This window comes from Rhinatrema bivittatum, chromosome 3, assembly GCF_901001135.1.
Source record: "Rhinatrema bivittatum chromosome 3, aRhiBiv1.1, whole genome shotgun sequence".
NCBI classification, from domain to species: Eukaryota; Metazoa; Chordata; class Amphibia; order Gymnophiona; family Rhinatrematidae; genus Rhinatrema; species Rhinatrema bivittatum.
The window spans coordinates 365,590,440-365,615,793 of NC_042617.1; the positions used below are offsets into that span (position 1 = coordinate 365,590,440).

General features: G+C 40.9%; 1 protein-coding gene across 4 annotated transcripts in view; it reads left to right on the forward strand.

Moving 5' to 3' along the window:
• SNX14 (sorting nexin 14) overlaps nt 1–25,354 on the forward strand; it is a 271,117-nt gene that overhangs the window by 102,516 nt on the left and 143,247 nt on the right. For all 4 annotated transcript variants that reach the window (XM_029595485.1, XM_029595488.1, XM_029595486.1 and 1 more), the window contains exons 13-14: nt 12,283–12,438; nt 21,367–21,491. In XM_029595485.1, the coding sequence (XP_029451345.1) occupies nt 12,283–12,438; nt 21,367–21,491 (281 nt within the window). The remainder of the gene's footprint in view (nt 1–12,282; nt 12,439–21,366; nt 21,492–25,354) is intronic.

Below are 25,354 nucleotides of genomic sequence, written 5' to 3' on the forward strand. Positions count from 1 at the left end.
AGGAGCAGTGTATACCTAAGTAAAAAGGTTGAATAGTTCAGCTCAGTTACTCACCTTGGAAAGATGCTGAGGTAGTGTGATTGGGTTTGGATAGGTACCAACATTTGTTAATCAAGAGAGCAGTGATTCACTCTGGCTGACTAACTGAAGTTAGACTGTTTGTATTTCCCAACCCTCAATTTATAGGCAGGTGCCACTTTCACAAAAAAAAAAAAATCAACAAAAACTTTATTGAGAATTCGATCAGACCCCGGAAGGCCACTACCAGACACATAGTGAATTCACTAATACATTTAAAGGACGTTAGACACATTCCTACTCCCATAGCAACCTAAAACTTAACTAGAAACTGATCAAAACTGAGATGAAGGCAGCAGTCCAGCAGCAAGATGGAGGCTTCCCAGTCTTTTGCATAGAGAGTCACATGTAAGATTTTTTACCCACCGGTGAGAAGTTGTACATGTGCATGCGATGCAAAGAGCTCCTGGCTCTCAGAGAACGAGTCTGATCTCTGGAGGCTAGAGTGGCAGACCTGGAGGAACTGAGGCAGACAGAGAGGTATATAGATGAGACCTTCAGGGACATAGTAGTCAAGTCCCAACTTCAGACTGGCAGCCCTGGTGCTGCCTTGGAGGAAGAAGGTCTCATGATGGGAGAGCATCAACCAGGTGCAGCAGGAAAGGATCCTGTAGCAAGGACCTGCTCTCCAGGTGATGCATTGTCCTTTCGCACTGAGGATATCTCCCCAAGGCCTACTGCCCAGGAGGGAAGGGTTAGGTCGGCCTTCATAGTTGGTATTTCGATTATTAGGAATGTAGATAGCTGGGTGGCTGGTGGACGTGAGGATCGCCTGGTAACATGCCTACCTGGTGCGAAGGTGGCAGACATCACGCATCACCTAGATAAGATTTTAGACAGTGCTGGGGAGGAGCCGGCTGTTGTGGTACATGTGGGCACCAACGACATAGGAAAATGTGGGAGGGAGGTTCTGGAAGCCAAATTTAGGCTCTTAGGTAGAAAGCTTAAATCCAGAACCTCCGGGGTAGCATTCTCTGAAATGCTCCCTGTTCCACACGCAGGTCACCAGAAGCAGGCGGAGCTCCAGAGTCTCAATGCGTGGATGAGACGTTGGTGCAAGGAAGAGGGATTCAGTTTTGTTAGGAACTGGGGAACCTTTTGGGGAAGGGGGAGTCTCTTCCGAAGGTATGGGCTTCACCTTAACCAGGGTGGAACCAGACTGCTGGCGCTAACCTTTAAAAAGGAGATAGAGCAGCTTTTAAACTAGAACAAAGGGGAAAGCTGACAGTCGCTCAGCAGCGCATGGTTCGGAGAGAGGTATCTTCAAAGGATTCTAATGATGCATTAGAATTAGGGCATTCCGACAGTGAGGTTCCAATAATTAGAAAAATAGTCCAAGTGCCTCTAACTAAAAACTCACCTGAGCTAAAAAGTTCTAACTTATCCCTATCAATTAAAAAGCAGAATGAAAATACAAACAAAAAACAAACTTTGAAATGTTTGTGTGCTAATGCCAGAAGTCTAAGAAGTAAGATGGGAGAATTAGAATGTATAGCAGTGAATGATGACATAGATTTAATTGGCATCTCAGAGACATGGTGGAAAGAGGATAACCAATGGGACAGTGCTATACCGGGGTACAAATTATATTGCAATGACAGAGAGGAGCACCCGGGAGGAGGTGTGGCACTTTATGTCCGGGATGGCATAGAGTCCAACAGGATAAACATCCTGCATGAGACTAAATACAAAATTGAATCTTTATGGGTAGAAACCCCTTGTATATCGGGGAAGACTATAGTGATAGGGGTATACTACCGTCCACCTGGTCAAGATGGTGAGATGGACAGTGAAATGCTAAGAGAAATTAGGGAAGCTAACCAAATTGGTAGTGCAGTAATAATGGGAGATTTCAATTACCCCAATATTGACTGGGTAAATGTATCATCGGGTCACGCTAGAGAGATAACGTTCCTGGATGGAATAAATGATAGCTTTATGGAGCAATTGGTTCAGGAACCAACGAGAGGGAGCAATTTTAGATCTAATTCTCAGTGGAGCCACAGGACTTGGTGAAAGAGGTAAAGGTGGTGGGGCCACTTGGCAATAGTGATCATAATATGATCAAATTTGATTTAATAACTGGAAGAGGAACAGTGTGCAAATCCACGGCTCTCGTGCTAAACTTTCAAAAGGGAAACTTTGATAAAATGAGAAAAATTGTTAAAAAAACTGAAAGGAGCAGCTACAAAAGTAAAAAATGTCCAAGAGGCGTGGTTATCATTAAAAAATACCATTCTAGAAGCACAGTCCAGATGTATTCCACACATTAAGAAAGGTGGAAAGAAGGCAAAACTATTACCGGCATGGTTAAAAGGGGGGAGGTGAAAGAAGCTATTTTAGCCAAAAGATCTTCATTCAAAAATTGGAAGAAGGATCCAACAGAAGAAAATAGGATAAAGCATAAACGTTGGCAAGTTAAATGTAAGACATTGATAAGACAGGCTAAGAGAGAATTTGAAAAGAAGTTGGCTGTAGAGGCAAAAACTCACAGTAAAAACTTTTTTTTTTTAATATATCCGAAGCAGAAAGCCTGTGAGGGAGTCAGTTGGACCGCTAGATGATCGAGGGGTTAAAGGGGCACTTATGATTTCTTTGCTTCGGTGTTTACTGAAGAGGATGTTGGGGAGGTACCCGTAATGGAGAAGGTTTTCATGGGTCATGATTCAGATGGACTGAATCAAATCACGGTGAACCTAGAAGATGTGGTAGGCCTGATAGACAAACTGAAGAGTAGTAAATCACCTGGACCGGATGGTATACACCCCAGAATTCTGAAGGAACTAAATAATGAAATTTCAGATCTATTAGTAAAAATTTGTAACCTATCATTAAAATCATCCATTGTACCTGAAGACTGGAAGATAGCAAATATAACCCCAATATTTAAAAAGGGCTCCAGGGGGGATCTGGGAAACTACAGACCGGTTAACCTGACTTCAGTGCCAGGAAAAATAGTGGAAAGTGTTCTAAACATCAAAATCACAGAACATATAGAAAGACATGGTTTAATGGAACAAAGTCAGCATGGCTTTGCCCAAGGCAAGTCTTGCCTCACAAATCTGCTTCACTTTTTTGAAGGAGTTAATAAACATGTGGATAAAGGTGAACCGGTAGATATAGTATACTTGGATTTTCAGAAGGCGTTTGACAAAGTTCCTCATGAGAGGCTTCTAGGAAAAGTAAAAAGTCATGGGATAGGTGGCGATGCCCTTTCGTGGATTGCAAACTGGCTAAAAGACAGGAAACAGAGAGTAGGATTAAATGGACAATTTTCTCAGTGGAAGGGAGTGCCTCAGGGATCTGTATTGGGACCCTTACTTTTCAATATATTTATAAATGATCTGGAAAGAAATACGACGAGTGAGATAATCAGATTTGCAGATGACACAAAATTGTTCAGAGTAGTTAAATCACAAGCAGATTGTGATAAATTGCAGGAAGACCTTGTGAGACTGGAAAATTGGGCATCCAAATGGCAGATGAAATTTAATGTGAATAAGTGCAAGGTGATGCATATAGGGAAAAATAACCCATGCTATAATTACACAATGTTGGGTTCCATATTAGGTGCTACAACCCAAGAAAGAGATCTAGGCGTCATAGTGGATAACACATTGAAATCGTTGGTTCAGTGTGCTGCGGCAATCAAAAAAGCATACAGAATGTTGGGAATTATTAGAAAGGGAATGGTGAATAAAACGGAAAATATCATAATGCCTCTGTATCGCTCCATAGTGAGACCGCACCTTGAATACTGTGTACAATTCCGGTCGCCGCATCTCAAAAAAGATATAATTGAGATGGAGAAGGTACAAAGAAGGGCTACCAAAATAAGGGGAATGGAACAGCTCCCCTATGAGGAAAGACTAACGAGATTAGGACTTTTCAGCTTGGAGAAGAGACGGCTAAGGGGGGAATGATAGAGATGTTTAAAATCATGAGAGGTCTAGAACGGGTAGATGTGAATCGGTTATTTACTCTTTCGGATAATAGACTAGGGGGCACTCCATGAAGTTAGCATGGGGCACATTTAAAACTAATCGGAGAAAGTTCTTTTTTACTCAACGCACAATTAAACTCTGGAATTTGTTGCCAGAGGATGTGGTTAGTGTAGTTAGTATAGCTGTGTTTAAAAAAGGATTGGATAAGTTCTTGGAGGAGAAGTCCATTACCTGCTATTAAGTTCACTTAGAGAATAGCCACTGCCATTAGCTATGGTAACATGGAATAGACTTAGTTTTTGGGTACTTGCCAGATTCTTATGGCCTGGATTGGCCACTGTTGGAAACAGGATTCTGGCCTTGATGGACCCTTGGTCTGACCCAGTATGGCATTTTCTTATGTTCTTATGTTATGTTCTTATGGTTTCTGAGTTTCATTTCAATTGGTCTGTTTCCCTGCCCACACTGGACAAGGATAGAGATGAGCATGATTATCATCATATTTATTTATTTAACCATTTTTTTTTTCTATACCGGTGTATGGACCTAACCTTCACATCGGTTTACAATCTTTTAAAAACATAAAAACTATATCATACATAAAAACAATAGTAAATAACAATAGCTATTAAAACTACAAACATTTCTTACAACAAATCTTGAATCTACCATAATTTATTTCTTCAACACTTTATCGAGACTGCTCAGTTGTTCTCTGTTGCAAGCCTTGGATGTCAAGCGGCATCTGGTGCGGTATTTGAAGATTACTCACTCTTTCAGGAAATCTGATAGACACTGCTCCATGGTGGAGGTAAACGAGAACCGGTGACACAGGCAACTATAGCCCATTAGGTGAAAGAAGTCATCATGGCCACCTATGTGGATGCAGATGTCCCATTACCTAGACAGGTCAGGGCACATTCCACTAGAGTTCAGGCGGTTTCGTGGGTGCAGCTTCGGTTGTTGTCTCCCATTTAGATTTGCTGAACAGTGACATGGTCCGACTTACAAACTTTCTTCTAGCATTATAGCTTGGACATTAGGGCTCAGTAGGACATGGCTTTCATGCATGTTGTGTTAACGGGACCACAGGCAGCCTCCCACCCTTTTCAGGAGTAGTTTTGGTACATCCCACTGGTATGGATTGGCCTGCCTGAGTGCAGAGGAAGGAGAAATTAATACTTGCCTGATAATTTAATTTCCTCTAAGGAAAGCAGGCCAATCCACAACCTACCCTGAGCTGCCTACTTGCTTTTATCTCGTCCTTTATATACTGAGGATGAAGAGTGTTGTTTCTGTTAATTTGTTTGAAGGACTGGTAAGTGACATAACCAGCCCCTAAGATTAGTTGATGTTAACTTTTTCCTGAGCTCAGTGTTTCCCAGTTGGTTAAGAATCACGAGTGGTTGATTGTTAATAGTCATGTTCAGGTGTAATTAGTTTGTCCAAAGTTTTTGGCTTTTCTAAAGATACTGGTAGGCTGATATTAGGGCAGAGCTATATATGTCAGTGACATCAGCAAGTCATCTTTACTCAGTCTACTTCTGGTAGGAGTCCAAAATCCACTGATGTGGTATAGCCTACCTTAGAGGAAAGGAAATTATCAGGTAAATAGTAATTTCTCCATCCCTATGCCTTCTGTTAAGAGTAGTAACTGCATACCATGCAGGTTAGCCCCTTGCACCCTTTTCTTTATTTCCAGTCTCTAGTCTTTAAGGTCCACCATATTTATCCCAATCCCTTTTGATTTTGTTTACTGTTTTCATTCTCACCACTTCTTCCAGAAGGGCATAAATCACTCAAAGCAATGAACTATTCACAACATAAAAACACAGTCACACAAAATTAATCATTTTTTTAAATTAACAAAACCTACAACATATACACATTAAGACTGCATTTCTTTTCCAGTGGAGGTCAACTTGTCATCTAAACAAAGCAGCTGCTTGTGCATAGTAAAAGGTTTCTTGTGCTCTAGCTAAAATGTCTTCACAGTGAGAAAACAGGTTTTTTTTTCCCCCAAGCTATAGCATTTCTTCACAGTTTAGCTACATTATTGCTTATTCAGGCAAAGGAATGTCTTATGCTTCTCTTGGCAGCATTCCATTTAACGTGGGGTTGTCTATACCTACATGTACACCAAAATATCTTCACATCCACTATCCCTGTATTCTAATACATGCGTTTTTGTCTTGTAGTGCTCTAAGTAAGGTTTTTTAGTTTACCTGTTTCCATTTAACTTCGTATTCCGTTCTGCAACAGTGCGCTGTCGGCCTTCGAGTCACTATCATAAAGTTTGATTTTGCTATCCTCTTATTACAGCCAATCATGTCTAGCGGGTTCCAGCAATGCCCTCTGTGTGCAAGGATTGTGTCTCCTGTGCTTAGGGGCATCCTAATGATTAGGAGTGGGGCAAATGTGCAACCATGAAAGGATGCAGGTCCCACATGGAACTGATGGAAAGCATCTTGGAGCTCATCTCCCCTTTCCTGTGTGGCTTGCCAAATTGTCTTCTGGGTCTAGGTGGGTAAGAATGATGAACACACAAAGTTTTCAGGGTCTCTTATTTTTTTTCGGGCCATGGTGGCGTGAGCTCCACCATGGCCCCATTGGTCTTCCTGCTTATGGGGATAAAAGCTGTGCTCGGCCGTGCATGTGCGCAGCATAGAGAGAACAGTGGGTACAAGTTGAGTTATTGCATGTTGTTGAGGTTGCCTGCTGGGGAGGCCTTTGTCATCCCATCCAGATGTTTGCGATTCTTAAAAGGAGGCAAACATATTAAACCTCCAGTAAGGGATTTGAACTTGCTTTTGTCTTTCATAGCAGGTCCTTGTGTTTGCACCTATAAAGAGGATTTCTCTGAAGCTTATTACCTTAAAGGCAGTTTTTCTGGTAGCCATTTGTTCAGGCAGAAGGATTTTGGAGTTGTAGGTCTTTTTTTTGTAGGGAGTCATTTCTGGTGATTAGGGAGGATGTTTTCAAGATTTGGACAGCCCCTCCCTTTCTTCCAAAAGTGGTGTCAGTGTTTCATCTAAATCAAATGGTCTGTTTGCCTTCATTTAGCAAACTTTGTGAGGAGCAAGGGTACAAGAGCCTTCATTTCTTGGATGTTCAGAGAGTTCTTCTAAGGTATTTTAAGTCACAAATGATTTCAGGAAATCAGATCATCTCTTTATTTTGTTCAGTGGAGCAAATTAAGGTGAAGCAGCAACCAAGGCATCTCTTGCCTGTTGGGGTAAGCAGGTAATCACAGCGGCTTATGTTAAGAATAAGGCTGTCAAGATGAACAATAACAACTATATTCCCACAATTCAACTACAATTTTATAGATGCACAATTTTGACTGTCATAATAGGCATCATCTCATCGTATTGTTAGACTTTATTACTCTGCCTTATGTGTAATCATAGGTCAGTCCTGAGTATTTTTTCAAAAATGTTTTGTATTTGTGCAATGTGACATCCTTCACAGTTTAAAATTTCAAAATTGCTCTTCAAGCATTCATTAGTGTAATTACACTGAACTTGAACTTATCTTTTGTTTGAAGAATTCATTCTTTTGCCCGTCAATTTCCCAAGGTTCCGGTACCAATGCCCGACACGGAGCCATATTTCAGACAGCGAAATCCTTTATCATGGGCTTACTTAATTAGAGCAGCATGGCGATTCTCAGCGGGTTTTGTTTTGTTTTTTTTGACATTTCAACTGGAACTTTGGGAAATTGACGGGCAAAAGAATGAATTCTTCAAACAAAAGATAAGTTCAAGTTCAGTGTAATTACACAAATGAATGCTTGAAGAGCAGTTAAATGGTGAAGAATGTCACATTGTGCAAATACAAAAATTTTTAAAAAAATACTCAGGACTGACCTAGGATTGATTGCTCATAAGGCAGAGTAATAAAGTCTAACAGTACTATGCGATGATGCCTATTATGACGGTCAAAATCGTGCATCTATAAAATTGTAGTTGAATTGTGGGAATATAGTTGTTTATCTTGAGGTTGAGATCAGCAATTCCCATAAAAAAAAAAACAAAAAACGGTCGTTCAGAGCAAAAATATTAAGAATAAGGCGTTGCCACAAAGAATCAGAGCACATTCAACTAGGGCCCAAGAGGCATCCTAAAATAACTCTGACTAATGTATGAAGACTTCTGAAAAGGAAATTGTGTAGCACAAATTACTTTATAAACCCTTGAGTTAATGTTTTAAGTATTATGTTAGGCTATATTATGAATGTCGCTTTGTAAACAGTTGTGATCTTCTTTTGGAATAACAGTATATAAAATGCTTAAATAAATAAATAGTTTGTCTCCTCATGAGATTTGAAAAGCAGTGACATGATCCTCCTTACATTCTTTCTCAAAGCATTATTACTTGGGTGTGAGGGCCAGAGCAGAGGCCTTGTTTGCCTTAGTAGTATTATAGCGGGTTTGGCGGGGCCTGCTCAGTTAATGAATAGCTTGAGTACATCTCACTCATCTAGACTGGTATGACTGGATGAAGAGGAATGAGAAATTTATTCTTACCTGATAATTTCCTTTCCTTGAGTCCAGTCAGACTAGCCCAGGACCTTCCCAGTTTTTGTGCCACTTTTTCATGTTCTCAGTTGATAAGAAAAGGAAGTTAGCAGGTGAAAGGAAGTGAATATTAGATGACCTTACTGTTTGTTCTGAAGGCTGTGAAGGCATGTTAAATACCAATTCTGTATATAGTTCTACTTTTTGTTTACATTGAACTTTCTTCTCTATTATTGGAAGTCCTTTTGGTTTTAAGGCGTTAATTGCTTAGTTTTGGAGTTTGTTACAGATAATACTGGCATGTTGAGGTCAGAACTGATGCCTATCAGGGTTGATATTTACAAACCTATTTGTCTCTGTCTCCATCTGCTGGTTGGTGAACATAATCCTCTCGTCTGAACCGGTCTGACTAGACTCAAGGAAAGGAAATTATCAAGTAGGAATAAATTTCATCTAGTATGGGGACCCATATGTGTGTGGGTTTTTTTTTTTGTAGTAAAACTAATTCTTGATGCTTGGTCTTGACTGATGGGGATTAAGATCTGCCCAGGAGCCTTAATTTAGAATTCAAATGAAGATGTCTTTTGAGATCCCTCCTTGTTTTATTTTCTTTTTTGTACTGTTATTTAAGTGTCTAAAATAACTGATATCTTTGCTGCATTTTTAAACATTCATACTTGGTTTTCTAGTGGGTGAGGGAAGAGGAAATTTACAAGCAAAAAGGAACACTGTTGATATAAGTTCTTGTAACCTAATGTATGAAGCTGAAAATATTGTTTGAAGTTTGTCCTATGTATACCAGTGATGGAGCATGTGATGGGTAATTCAAAAAGATTAAAAAATAAAACTTTCCATCTATAGCCTGAGACTGGCTACAGGTGCTTCTTTAATTAGGGTGGAGTTAAGATAGCCTAAAGGTTGAGAGCCGCTTGGAAAAGAAGTGTTTCAGCAAGTCTCTATCTTGATTAGAAGCTACACACCTGCACTTTCTTACTACAGAGTCCTGCAAGAACATTACAACCTGCTTGGTTTTGGAATTTCCACAGTGAGTATGCATGAGATAGATTTGCATATCTCCATTTTATGCAAATAGATCTCATATATATGTTCATTATGGAAATTTTGAAAACCCCATCAGGGTTGCAGTCCTGGAGGAGTGAGTTGGGGAGCGCCTATCTTGGAGAAAAAGCTTTTAAGGTAGTGCGTTCGAAAACCTGCCCTCATGACTCCATAGCAAATCAGATTTTCAGGATATCCATAGTTAATATGCATGAGTGATATTAAGATCTACCATATACAGATTTCTTTCATGTACATTCATTGTGAATATTCTGAAAATGTGACTGATTGTGGGGTTTGGAAGACATATTTGGGAACCACTGCTTTTAGGGGTGATAAACCCCAGCTCTGCCAGAACCTTAAAGCAAAGAGATTGCTTTATAGCTTTGCTTCATGTGCTGTGTTTGAGGCCTGCTCAGCTACACCAGTTCTTCAAAAGCCCTATCCTCAAAGCCTAGTGAAACCTCTTAATCAGGTGGTTCCCAGTGTGTGTTCAAGACTGGATCTAGTTTTAGGTACCACAATTATGTAATGATTCTATGAAGAGATTGGTGACTCAAAGTTGCTCAGTTTCACTAGAGCCTCTTAATACCAAAAACTGGATAAAACCTTTTATTTTTCCTTTAATCACTTCATTTCTCAGTCGGAACTGCATTGAATGAATGATTGCTAAATGTGAATTAACATAACATTTGTTTGCTGAGAAATTAGTCCGTTGCTATTGACTACTTGAAATAAAGCTGCCTGCTTGCCAAAGCCTGACTTTGGGGAAAGTTTCTCCTTGTCTGTCTCTTGAGCTTGATAAATTTAGTTTTCTTAAGAATTGTATTATATCAGGGGTGGCCAACTCTGGTCCTCAAGAGCCACAAACAGGCCTGTTTTCCAGGATACCCATTATGAATATGCATATGAGAGATTTGCATGCACTGCCTCCATTGAATGCAAATACGGTATATATATCTTGCATATTCATTATGGAAATCCTGAAAACAGACCTGTTTGTGACTCTTGAGGACTGAAGTTGGCCATATCTGTATTATATAGTCACTTCCTGATAAACTTTATTCACTGTGGATCCCTAAAGGCTAGAAGCTGGAAATGAAGAAAAGAATGCATAGGGTAACTTACTGTTGTGACTGTTACTGCCGTTAACCAATAAACCTTCATACTGTTGATGCAACTCCATTATTGCTCTCTGCTTTAACGACCGGTGGAAAAGGGGAATTAGATTCAGACAGCAACCAACAAGAACATTGAATTTTACGGTCTGGGAAAACAAGCTTGGGAGTAACTTGCTGATACGGTGGTTATTACCTTTAACCAATAAGCCTGATACTTTTGATGCAACTCCAGCATTGCTCTCTGATTCAACGGCAAGAGGTAACAGAGAATTGGACTCAGACAGCAACCAACAAGGGCCCTCACTTTGAAGGTCTGGGGAAGTGATAAGTATGAAGGCGACCTGTATGGCACGGTAGATGCCACTATAAGCTTGCTGGGCAGACTGGATGGATCGTTTGGTCCTTTTCTGCCGTCATTTCTATGTTTCTATGTATTTTAGGAGCATCTGTGCTGTATATGAGAGAAAAATAACCCTTCTTTTAAATGAGTATCTTCTAGCCTTTGCTAAAATACATCCGGGGGTCATATTCAATAGGTCGTTTTAGTGGACAAATTATCCAGCTAAAGTTAGCTGTATAACTTGTCCTGTATATTTAGCAAGATAAACATCCCGATGAATATACTTGTTGAAAGTTATTGTTTGACACTGTCTGGTTGGGACTAAAGTTATCTAGCATTGTGTGGCTGAATAACTAGCTACTTACCTGGATATCTTCAAAGATATCCGGGTAAGTAGCACTCCCTTAAAAAAAAAAAATATATATATATATATATTGCAGGCCTGATTTCCACTGGAAACCACCCCCCCTCCCCCGCTCCTGCTGGCCAGCAACTCCCCCCAACCCCTAGAAATGTTTTTAATGCAGATATAATAGTGCTGCCAGGCCCAGACCTCCAGCCCTGTTTTGTATGTAGGGATCACAGTGCAATGCAATCCTGGCCACTTCCAGCATGATTCTGGTAGTAACGCTGGAAGTGTACTGTATCAGTGAAAATGTATGCTTCTAGCGTTATTACCAAAATCATGCTGGAAGCGGCCGGGATCGCACTATACAGCGATTCCGGCATACAAAATGGGAGCCCTGATGCAGGTATGGGGGGAGGGGGGGGGGGTAAAGGTGTGATTTCTTTTTATCTTTAGCAGTGGGAGAGAGGAGAGAGGGCTGGAGGCCAGGCCCTGGCAGTGCTAATACTGTATATCTACACTAAAAACATATCTAGGGGTTGGGGGGGTGTTACAGCCAGTGGAGAGGAAAGGATGGAATCGGACTGGGAAGCCTATAACTTTTTTTTTTTTTTTAAACAGGAGCACTACTTACTGGATATCTTTTATCTTTGAAGATATCCAAGAAAGTAGCTAGTTATCAGGCCACACAAGTCTAGATAACTTTAGGCTTGCTCTGAAACAGGTCTAAAATTATCTGCCTAGTATTGAAAATCGGCTAAGTTAGCTAGGTAACTTTACTCCTTCCCAGAACGCCTTTTTTTTGGCTAGATAAAAAAAAGTTATCTGTTCAAATAGCTTTTGAATATTGACCTTCTCTTCTCTTCCTTGCCCAGAGGAGTTCAATGACAGAATTTTGCAACCAGAGTTAACAGAGGAGGAAATGATACCTCTCCACAAAGAAGTGAAGAAAATCTATCAGACCTATTGTCTGGATGAAAGCATTGACAAAATACAGTTTGATCCTTTCATTGTGGAAGAGATTGAAAGAAGTAAGTATGAGAGTAAAAAAAAATAATTTTGATAAATTACTCAGGATAAGCATTTTTTATTAATATATAGCAGCAAAAAAAAAAAAATCTGAGATCATTTTGAATGGTTAGGAAACAATATTTAATCTGATCTCACAGATTTCTTGTAACTGATCAATGCACTGATGTGCTCTGTTTAAAACAGCAGTATTAGAAAACATTTTAGAGAATTTATTTGGTAGTTAAAACAAAAAAATGGAAACAATTCTATTTAATTTTCAGTTTTACTGAAGAAATGATTATTTTTAAAGGTTTTTTTGCACATTTCTCCCACTTATCTTTTATGAATCTAAACAGATCGGGATGGATTTGTTTGTTTTTCACTGATCCTTCACATATTTCTTAAACAATGGTACAAATCTGATCACTAAAAAATTTACAGCACACAGCATTTTACATTTTTCTCCTTCCCCCCCCCCCCCCCACCCCCTTTCACCTTCTTGGTTAGTGCTGTACCTTTCTGCCCCAGGAGTTTGAGAAAGTGGGTCTCAGCATACAAAGGTTCCTATTATCAGTATATTCTCTCCAGTAACATATTTATTCCATGAGGGTGGTTCTTTTGACAGAAGTACCTGGATCTTCCTGCTTGGACCGATGCCAATCTGTCTATCGGGAACTTGTTTAGGAAGCTTGGAATCTCTTAGAGTCCAAATGGGTCAATTGGAAACGAGGGCTGTAAGAAATGCACTGCAGGAGCTTGCATAACTTCTATTAGGTCAATCTCTCAGGCAACACCATAGCTTAGGTGAATCACCAGGGAGGCAACGAGTCCTCAAGTGACCAGAGAGGTGAGCTTATGCTTTAAAGTGGTAAAAAAGCACATGAGAGTGCTGTGAATGGCTTATTTAGAGGTGATGGAGAATATTCAAGCATAATTCTTGAGCTGGCACATTAGAACCAGGAGAGTGAGAGCTATTGGATGTGGCTTTCTTCCAGTTCACAAACAGTTGGGGAGATGCAGTTATAGCTTTGGTGGCCACTGGTGAGTATTTTAAGGTGGTAGCATTTTTCAGCCGCAGGAAGGAGAAGGATTTTGCGGGTCTGGATGCTTTTGATGCAATCTTGGTCTGACCACAGTATTATGTATGGGTGTTGCAGAATATGGCCGGGCATTGGAGGCTGGGGTTTTTAGTGATCTCCAATTGACCCAGGCACCTATAGTCCATGGATCTTGTCCATGGACCTGAGATTTCCTCAGGTCAGGGGTCTGTTGTCATAGGGTCCAATGACTATCGGGGACCAGGTTCCATTTGGTCCTCAAAAGGATTGCTTGACTAAGAAGGGCTACTCTGATGGAGTGATGCCTGTTACTAGCCTGAAAGACATCCACTTCACTAACTTATGATGGACAGTGGAGGATTTTTGAAGCATAGTGGGCTGAGGGAATGTTTTGTGTTGCAAGACTTTGGTGGTTTTGATCTTGACATTGTTACAGGAGGGTCTAGAGCATGGCCTGGTGCAAAATTTCCTCAAGTTGCAGGTGACAGCTATTTCTTGTTATAGGAACAATTTTCAGCAGCTCACTCAGACGTTTTATAATTCCTAAGGGGTGGAGTTAAGTATATACATCCTCACAGGAAGGAGCTCCTTCATTTGGTCTTGAAATCCCCCCTCCAAAGAGCGGCACTTAAGGATATGACTCTTAAGTGCGGCTTTTTAATAGTGATCTGTTTAGTCAGACAAATTTCAGGGTTGCAGGCCCTTTCTTGTAGGGAACCCCTTGTGAGGTTATAGGAAGTCTGTCTTGTCCAGTTTGCCTTACTCAAATGTTTGTCTTCTTTCAAGAAGGAATCTTGAACAGAGGGCTGCGAGGCACTTCACCAGTTGGTTGTTTTCTAGGTCCTTTTGCAGTATCTAAAGATCTCTAATCCCTTTGGAAAATTAGATTGTCTCTTTGTTCCTTTCAATGGTCCTTTCCATAGCCTGGCATATTAATGAGGTCACCAGATTGGCATGTATCTCTAAAGGTTTATCACTGATGGAGATTTGCAGAGCAGCTGCTTGGACCTACTTACATTTCTTCACAAAGCATTACCATATGAATGTTGAAGCCAAGGAGAATGCTGCCTGTGGCTTGGGTGTTTTGAGAACATGACTGGAAGTTTCCTACCCAGTCTGAGGGTACTTCTCATGAGTCTGGAATGTTCTGGCTGGATGAAGAAGGCAAAATTTTGTCTTACCTGCTAATTTCCTTTCCTTGAGTCCAGCCAGAGCAGTCCAGGACCATGTATGTTGTTATTCTGTTCTCGGGTATGTGTTAAACTCTGCTTCTTAAGTTTCTTTAGTTCAGAACCTATAGGGTTGCAGTTGGCCACAGTTCAGCTAGTTTGGGTTAGGATTTTCATGTTTGGAGGTATGGCTTCTTTGTATCCCTTGCAAGATCCCTGATTAGAAGGGATATAGGGACCTCAGTGGGAGCTCTGAGAGGAGAAGATCAGCTTGCTGGTGACTGGAAATAATTCAGTAAGTACTGCTTGGAGACATTTTTAAAACTTAAAAGTATTGGAGAGAAGTAAACTATTGGGGTATATTAAGAACATAAGAACATGCCATACTGGGTCAGACCAAGGGTCCATCAAGCCCAGCATCCTGTTTCCAACAGTGGCCTGAATTTAGTGTGTTTTGTTTTAAATAGATAGAAAGTCAGGCAATAAACAGAAGTTTGTATTTCCCATCCCTCTCCCACCCACCCCTAGCTCATCCTTTAAGTTATAAGCAGGTGTCACTTTCATATTTAAAAAATAAAAAAAAGAATAAAAAGAATAAAAATAAATTGGCCTTAAACTCAGAAATTCCTCGCACCTTATCAAGAGTTTGATCATTCCCTTGTAGGTTACTACCAGATATATAGTGAATACACTAATACTATTAAAGAACCCTAATTGTGCGCAATCCTACCCCACAGCAAACTAAAACTTAACTAGGAACTGAACAAATTTAAGGTGAAGGCAGCAGTCCAGCAGCAAGAGGGGGGCCTCCCAGTCTTTTGCATAGAGTGTCACATTTATGATTTTTTTTTTTTTTACCTGCCGGTGAGAAATTGTATATGTGCATCCGATGCAGAGAGCTCCTGCCCCTCAGAGAACGAATCTGATCTCTGGAAGAGTTCAGGCAGACAGAGGTATATAGATGAGACCTTCAGGGATATAGTAGCTAAGTCCCAGCTCCAGTCTGGCATCCCTGGTGCTGCCTTGGAGGAGAAAGGTCTCATGATTGGAGAGCATCAACCTTGTGCAGCAGGAAATGATCTTGTAGCAAGGACCTGCTCTCCAGATGGTGCACTGTCCTCTCGCACTGAGGAGGTCTCCCCAGGGCCTTCTGTCAAGGAGGGAAGGGTCGGGTCGGCCGACATAGTTGGTGATTCGATTATTAGGAATGTAGACAGCTCGGTGGCTGGTGGGCATGAGGATCACCTGGTAGCATGCCTACCTGGTGTGAAGGTGGAGGACCTCGCGCGTCACCTAGAATGCATTTTAGACAGTGCTGGGGAGGAGCCAGCTGTCATGGTACATGAGGGCATCAACGACATAGGAAAATGTGGGAGGGAGGTTCTGGAAGACAAATTTAGGCTCTTGGGTAGAAAGCTGAAATCAAGAACTTCCCAGATAGCATTCTCTAAAATACTCCCTGTTCCACGTGCAGGTCCCCAGGGGCAGGCAGAGCTCCGGAGTCTCAATGTGTGGATGAGACGCTGGTGCAAGGAAGAAGGATTCAGTTTTGTAAGGAACTGGGGAACCTCTTGGGTAAGGGGGACTCTTTTCTGAAGGGATGGGCTCCACCTTAACCAGGGTGGAACCAGGCTGCTGGCCCTAACCTTTAAAAAGGAGAGAGAGCAGCTTTTAAACTAGAACAAAGGGGAAAGCTGACAGTTGCTCAGCAGCGCATGGTTCAGAGGGAGATATCTTCAATGGATACTAATGAAGCGTTAAGAGTTAGGGCATCTCAACAGAGAGGTTCCACTAATAATAAAAGTAGTCTAAGTGCCTATAACTAAAAACCCAGCTGAGCTAAAAGATTCCATTTTATCCCTGTCAACTGAAAAGCAGAATGTAAATACAAATAAAAAACATACATGAAATATTTGTATGCTAATGTCAGAAGTCTAAGAAGTAAGATGGGAGAATTAGTGTGTATCGCAGTGAATAATGACCTAGACAATTGGCATCTCAGAGACATAGTGGTATAGTGCCATACCAGGGTACAAATTATATTGTATTGACAGAGAGGAGCATCTTGGTGGCTGGGTGGCACTTTATGTCCGGGATGGCATAGAATCCACCAGGATAAAGATCCTGCATGAGACTAAATATGAAATCAAATCTTTATTGGTAGAAATGCCTTGTGTGTTGGGGGAAGAGAATAGTGATAGGAGTGTACTACCTTCCACCTGGCCAAAATGGTGAGACAGTGAAATGCTAAGAGAAATTAGGGAAGCTAACCAAATTGGTAGTGCGGTAATAATGGGAGATTTCAATTGCCCCAATATTGACAGGGTAAGTGAAACATCAGGGCATCCTAGTGAGGTAAAGTTCCTGGATGGAATAAGACAGTTTTATGGAACAATTAGTTCATGAGAGAGGGAGAAATTTTAGATCTAATTCTCAGTGGTAAGAGAGGTAACGGTGGTGGGGCCGCTTGGCAATAGTGATCATAATATGATCAAATTTGAATTAGTGACTAGAATCCCATGGTTCTAGCACTAATCTTTCAAAAGGGAAACTTTGATAAAATGAGAAATATAGTTAGAAAAAACTGAAAGGTGCAGCCTCAAAGGTAAAACATATGCAACAGGCATATGTTTTACCTTAAAACAACAGACATTGTTTTAAAAAAATAAACAAAACATCCTAGAAGCACAGACCAGATGTATGGTCCAAGAAAACAAACCGGTAACCGATCCAATGTAGCGGATGTATTCCATGCATTAAGAAAGGTGAAAGGAAGGATGTGGTTAGTGCAGTTAGTGTAGCTGGGTTCAAAAAAGGTTTGGATAAGTTCTTGGAGGAGAAGTCCATTAACTGCTACTAATCAAGTTTACTTAGGGAATAGCCACTGCTATTAATTGCATCAGTAGCATGGGATCTTCTTGGTGTTTAGGTACTTGCCAGGTTCTTGTGGCCTGGTTTGGCCTCTGTTGGAAACAGGATGCTGGGCTTGATGGACCCTTGGTCTGACCCAGCATGGCAATTTCTTATGTTCTTAAGGCAAAATGATTATCGGCATGGTTAAAAGGTGAGGTGAAAGAGGCTATTTTAGCCAAAAGATTTTAATTAAAAAATTGGAAGAAGGATCCATCAGAAGAAAATAGGATAAAGCCTAAGCATTGGCAAGTTAAATGTAAGACTAAGAGAAAATTTGAAAAGAAGTTGGCCAAGAAGGCAAAAATTCACAAAAACTTAAAAAAAAAAAAAAAATATCTGAAGCAGAAAGCATGCAAGGGAGTTGGTTGGACAGTTGGATGATCAAGGGGTTAAAGGGGCAGTTAGAGAAGATAAGACCCTCGCGGAAAGAATAAACAATTTCTTTGCTTCAGTGTTTACTGAAGAGGGTGTTGGAGAGATGCCCGTTCTGGAGAAAGTTTTCATGGGTAATTATTCAGATCAACTGAACCAAATCAGAGTGAACCTGGAAAATGTGCTTGGCCTGATTGACAAACTGAAGAGAAGTAAATCACCTAGACCAGATGGTATACACCCCAGGGTTCTGAAAGAAATTTAAAATGAAATTTCAGAACAATTAGTAAAAATGTATAACTTATCATTTAAATCATCCAATGTACTTGCAGATTGGAAGATGGCCAGTGTAACGCCTTATTTAAAAAGGGATCCAGGGTGATCTGGAAATCTATAGACCAATGAGCCTGACTTCAGTGCCAGGAAAAATTGTGGAAACTGTTATAAAGAATAAAATCACAAAATATTTAGATTAGCTGTGTCCCATCAAACCATGTCTATGTGGGTTTACCCAAAGGAAGCCTTGCCTCACAAATCTATATTTTTTTGAAGGGGTGAATAAACATGTGGACAAAGGTGAACTGGTAGATGTGGTGTATTTGGATTTTCAGAAGGCGTTTGACAAAGTCCTGCATGAGAGGTTTCTAAGAAAACCAGAAAAGTCATGGGATAGGAGGTGATGTCATTTTGTGGATTGCAAGCTGTTTAAAAGACAGGAAACAGAGTAGGATTAAATGGTCAGTTTTCACAGTGGAAAAACAGGTAAACAGTGTACTTGTGATCTGAACTCGGACTGGTGCTTTTTAAATATTTATAAATGATCTGGAAAGGGGTATGACGAGTGAGGTGATCAAATTTGTGGATGACACAAAATTATACAGAGTAGTTAAATCTCATGTGGATTGTGATGAATTACAGGAGGACCTTGCAAGACTGGAAGATTGGGCTTCCAAGTGGCACATAAAATTTAATGTGGACAAGTGCAAAGTGATGCATATAGGGAAAAATAACCCTTGTGCAGTTACAGTGTTAGGTTCTATCTTAGGAGTTACCACTCAGGAAAGAGATCTAGACGTCATAGTGGATAATTCATTGAAATCGGCCCAGTTTGTTGTGGTGATCAAAAAAGCAAACAGAATATTAGGAATTATTAGGAAGGGAATGGAAAATAAAATGGAGGATGTTATGCCTCTGTATCGCTCCATGGTGAGACCGCATCTTGAATTCTGTGTGCAGTTCTGGTCACCGCATCTCAAAAAGGATATAGCTACACTGGAGAAAGTGCGGAGAAGGGCAACCAAAATAAGGGGCATGGAAACAGTTGCCCTACGAGGAAAGGCTAAAGAAGTTAGGGCTGTTCAGTTTGGAGTAGAGATGACTGAGGGTGGGATATGATAGAAGTCTACAAAATCATGAAAGGACTTGAACAAGTTAATGTAAATCAGTTATTTACTCTCTCAGATAATAGAAGAACCAGGGGGCACTCCATGAAGTTAGCAAGTAGTTCATTTAAAACAAATCGAATACATTCTTTTTTCACTCAGCGCATAGTTAAGCTCTGGAATTCATTACAGCAGTTATTTTATTTATTTATATTTATATTCCGCTTTTTGCATTTTTTGTTGGTTTGGATAAGTTGCTAGAGGATAACCTTTTCCCTAAGCCTCTGGTAATTCAGATTTAAAAGCAATCAGCCTAGGATCCTATTGGAGGCATAGACACAAAAGAGAGTAGGACAACTTAATCATAAAGCCCTAAAAACATAAAAATAAAAAAAAAGTCATTACTACTTGGCCTGGCGCTATAATTATGAACAGGTAAATGTGAAGCTAAAGTGAGTAAGTGCTATGGGTCTTTGAGTTTGACCATCAGGACCTGTTGTGCTGTGGCCAATGCTTTTTTTTTTTTTTTTAATGTAATGGTTTGCCTTTCCTTTTCATCTCAAGGAGGGTTATAATGAATACAATATATATCTATATGTATAGTACTTAAATCATCAAATTCCTTTTCTCGCTGCTGCTCTATGCTGATGCATGGTTTGCACATGTGGTAACACTGGTGTTGATGTCTGCATCAGAGCTAATTTTGTTGGTAGCAACATATTAGATGATGGTAAGTGAGGACCCTTTGTCCCATCTAGTCTGCTTATTTGTCATGTTGTGTGATTGAGCATTAGGGTTCAATAAATAGCCCAACACTCTCAGGACCCTTCCCCATCTGCCCTTGTCACTGTACGGTTTTGGTTGCTACAAACTCTGCAGGTAGTTTGTTCCAAATCCTACAATTAATTATGATATAGGATGAAGCAGGTTTCATACACGATCTGTTGCATGCATCCACGACCTTGCTTACAGAAAATTCTTATGTAATCATGAACTTACCTCCTTCCCAACCTCAATTTTTCTATGAATTTTCTCTATTAGTTTTTGTGTGAAAAATATATTAGTGTCTTGTGAAAATTTAAAAATGCTTTATATCAAACGCAATCTAAACCAGCTTTGCGTACTACACTGCTCCTACTTTTTAACCACTTAAAATGTCCCCAATTAACTTAGCTGTCAGTTTCTCCCAACATGGCCATGATTCGAAAAGAATGTTTCTTCGTCAGGGGAGTCCTTTTGTCTCTTCTCCTCACTGTCTGGTTTCATCACTTCATTCAGATGGCGTTTTTACTTCCGTGGAGGCATGCAACAGATCATGTATGAAACCTAGTTCATCCCATATCATAATTAATTGTAGAGTGTGAGTGGGGTGCTGTGGAGTTTTAGTATTAAATACAATATATTACCTCACTATGGGCGGAGATTTTTGCATGGTAGTTTGTTCCAGACATCTATCATTCTCTCACTAAAGTATTTCTTTTGTGTGCTCAGTTATCTATATTCAGTTTTCACTGATTTGTGAGAGGTGTCAGTTGTTCTCTCATCTCCCCTTTACAGAGACATTTTTGTGACACATAGATGGTTTATCATTTGCATTTGGTCATTTTTTATTTAATTTTGCATAGACCCATAGTTTTCTTTAGGTTTTATTAGTTTGCTGCTGGGCTTTGTCTAGTTATTGTGCCCCTATATTTTTTTTTTTTTGGGGGGGGGCACATTATCCTAGTAAAAATGTGCTGGCAGAAAAATGAAAGAATCTATAATTACAGCAAACAGAAGCTTGAAAGAGAGAAAAATAGAATGTAGGAGATACAGAGATTTCTATACTTCGCATTTCCTGGTCATTTATGGTTAAAAATCAGAAAATGTTTTTTTGTTGGTGTTATCTTTCTCCCTCTCTTTCTATATCTATATAGCATATCTATCTATATATCTATACACACACTTTTTTTTTAACATTAAATTGAAACAGTTACAATTGTAGATTTGTTGGTCTATACATCCAGATACCATGTCCATACCTGAATGTAACTCCTCTTGTTTTTATTGCATAGTTGCAAAGGGTCCATATAAAGATGTGGTGAAACTTCAGACCATGCGGTGCCTGTTTGAAGCGTACGAGCATGTTCTTTCTCTCTTGGAGAATGTGTTTACTCCTATGTTTTCTCACAGTGATGAGGTGAGTAGCCAGAGGAAATAGAATAAAAAATTGGGGCTACTTTGAAAGAGTGGTAAAGCTTCTTTGTTTGGGATTTTTAAAATATGTATGTTAAAAGTACAGTAGAATCTTGCATTGTGGAACGCACAAAAACTTTTAAATGTTTTTTGCAATAGAGCCCTTTTTTTTTGACCTGTCAGTTTGCTCCGTCTCCTTTGAGCCTCCAGCTCAGTTGGAGCCAGGGATGGGGATTTGTCACCATGAGCCTTCATTTGCCACTATTGAGGGATTTGTTTCTCCTTTTTTATATCACCTGCTAGCGTACTTAGTTTAGTTATTTCAGCAACAGTCCTCTGTTGGATCACACACTGCAGTCATAGTCCTTAAATTTGGCAGTTGGTATTATCCCAGGACAAGCAGGATGCTAGTCCTCACATGGGTGACGTCACTAACTGAGCCCTAGTGCGGGAAAGCTTTCTGTCAAAGTTTCTAGAAACTTTTGACTGGCACTGTGGTGCCACTGAGCATGCCCAGCATGCTATGATATGATATTCTCTGCCACAAGTGTCTCTCTTCAGTCTTCGTTTTTCCACCCTGCTGTAGGCATCGCGGGATAGGAGCCGTTGAGATTCTCTCAACACACTTTTTGACTGTAAAGTCAAAGTTTTCTTGATATTCTCTCTCACAAATCTCTCGGGGTATTTTCTTCACCGGCTGGTGAGTACCTCTTTCTCAATTTTTCCTTCCTGCTGAAGGAAAATTTTTCCTCTCACAAATTCTAACTTCTTTTCGACGGCTGTTGACTAGAAATATGGCTACAGGATTTAAAAAATGTCCTGTATGCGCTCGAAAAATGTCGATTACCGACCCGCACATCGAATGTGTGCTGTGCCTCGGAGAAAAACATGAGGTAAATAATTTCCCACAATGCACCGAGATGACTTCGAAGGGCCGCAAAGCTCGACTGGAGAAAATGGAACATCTGTTCCGTCTTCAGCTCATCCCATCGCCTTCGACATCATCGAAGTCATCTCCGGCCGGAGTGACTAAGCGCCTGTTACTTAAAAAACCCTGCCCGGGACCATCGGGGGATCATTCGTCGCCTTCATCATCTTCGAAATCCATCGAACCTCAAAAATCAAAGCACAAGCATAGACATCGATGACCATCGATGTCTGAACCCGCTCCCCAGGAACCATCGACGGCGAAGCGGCCACGGACAGAGGAAACGTCGGCGCCTGGGCCTCATCCTCCGTCTTCGATACCTGATCCTCTGCAGGGCTCTGCACCGGATTTTACACCTCAGCCTCCGCCACCACTTACAACTGCTCTGGTACCATCAGTTGTAACGCTGGAATTGTCTGATATCATCAGACAAGCGGTATCACAGGCTTTCATGGAACAACAATTGATTCCAACGGGCTCGTCAATGCCGATGCTTCCAGCATCGATGCCGGCAACTTTGCCGATGCCAGTGGGTCCACCAGTGCCGGTGTCGACGTTCACACCGAGGACAAAAGGTGACTCGATGTCGACACCAAGAATAATAACTGCGTCGACATCGATATACGCACAACTGCCATCGACCTCTTCGAAATCGATACCAATGTTACCGCTGACAGCAGTTTCAACACCAATGCGACCACCTTCAACATCGACGTCGATTCCTACTGCTATTCCATCGACACAATCACCACTGGAAGAGCTTTCTTCCAGCGTCTACTACAAAGATATCAGGATGTCATCGACACTTTACCAAAAAAAACAGTGGAACAGACATCTCCATTGCCACCTATCGGTGACCCATTGCTGGGTCCATCAGGAATACATCTACCACCCAAATCCACCACAAAATCTCCTTATAGAGATGATGAGGACGATTCTTGGGATAACCACAATACAGACACGTCTTCTGAGGGCTTCATGTTGGAACCTTCACCACCGGAACCGAGAAAAAAGTCCCCACCAGAAGACCTGTCATTTTCCACCTTTATCCAGGATATGGCAGACACCATTCCTTTTAAGTTGGAAGCAGAGCAAGACACTAGACAGCACACTCTAGAGGTCCTGCAATTTGTAGATCCACCCAAGCAAGTTTTGGCCATCCTAATTCATGAGGTGCTCCTAGATCTCCAACACCGGATCTGGGAGCATCCATCTACAGTTTCACCAGTAAATAAACGGGTGGATTCAACTTATCTAGTTCAGACAGCACCTGGTTTCTAAAAGGCACAACTACCACATCAATCAGTGGTAGTTGAATCTGCCCAGAAAAAATCAAGGCGTATCCGCCCTCACTCCTCAACTCCCCCGGGTAAGAATCACCACTTCCTCGATTCCTTGGGAAGAAAAGTGTATCAGGCTGCAATCCTAAATTCCAGAATCTCTGCATACCAGTTATACATGACACAGTATCAGAGAGACTTATGTAAACAGATGGAAGAATTCACAAATTTTTTACCTGCACAGTTTCAAGAACCAGCATGGCCATAGTGAACAAAGGCCTAGAAGCAGGGAAACATGAGGTGAGAGCGGCTTATGATAGCTTTGACACTGCCTCCAGGACTGCAGCTGCTGGAATTACTGCTCACAGGTATGCATGGCTCAAGGCCTCGGATCTCAGGCCTGAGGTCCAGGAAAAACTTGTAGATTTACCATGTTTGGGAGACAACTTATTTGGAGATAAGGTCCAAGAAGCAGTCCAACAGCTAAAGGACCATACAGAAACATTACGTCAGCTGTCCCAAATGCCTCTGGATACTTCTACACAACCTCAAAGACGCTTACCCCGGAGGGAACCTAGGCGTTCTTACTACAGGCCACGAAGATGCTACTCCCAAACTTCCAGGAGTAGATCTACTAGGCCTCAACAACAACGCTCCCAAACAAGACAACCTAGAGCTCCTCGCACGCAACCTCCGCCTCAGTCAGGCCCAGTGGCGGGGTTTTGAGATTCAAGCCAGAGAACAAGTCACACCTTTAAATCCTCAAACACAACTTCCAGTGGGGGGAAGAGTATCCCACTTTTACACACACTGGCAAACAATAACAGACCAATGGGTACTCTCCATAATCGCCCATGGTTACAAACTAAATTTCCTCTCCATTCCACCAGATTCTCCACCGAGTTTCTGCCCACAGCAAAAATCTCAGCTAACTCATCTACAAGCAGAATTATCCACCCTTCTGAGAGCCAAGGCTATCCAGTTAGTACCTCGGACTCAGCAGGGCAGAGGATTCTATTCCTGTTACTTCCTCATTCCAAGAAAACAGGAGGCCTACGTCCCATCCTCGACCTCAGAAATCTCAACAAATTTCTAAAGAGAGAAATTCAGGATGGTTTCTCTAGGCACCATTCTCCCACTTCTTCAAAAAGGAGATTGGCTTTGTTCTCTGGATCTTCAAGACGCTTACACTCACATCCCAATATTCCCTCCTCATCGCAAGTATCTGCGCTTCATTTATTTATTTATTTATTTTAAAACTTTTCTATACCGTCGCTAAGTTATATACCATCGCAACGGTTTACAAATAGGCACATAGACTAAGGTAAGTAAATGTAGGATATCGTACATTCTAACAGGTGCCAATAAAGTTCGGTTACAATTTCATAAATAAAATCATTATTTGAGTAATGTTGGTCAAGTCCAGGTATATTATTGAGTTACTATCGCTTTGAAAAATTACTTCTTAAATGTAGGATTGAGTAAATTCATTCTCATCTGCATTACCCTGTACTTTCATTCTCTACCCTCCACACTCTTTTTGATGAAGGCTTTTTTAAAGAGCCATGTTTTTAGATTTTTCTTAAAAGTTTTGAGATTATTCTGTAATCTGAGTTCGTGGGGCATCGTGTTCATGGTGGGTCATCAGCATTTCCAATA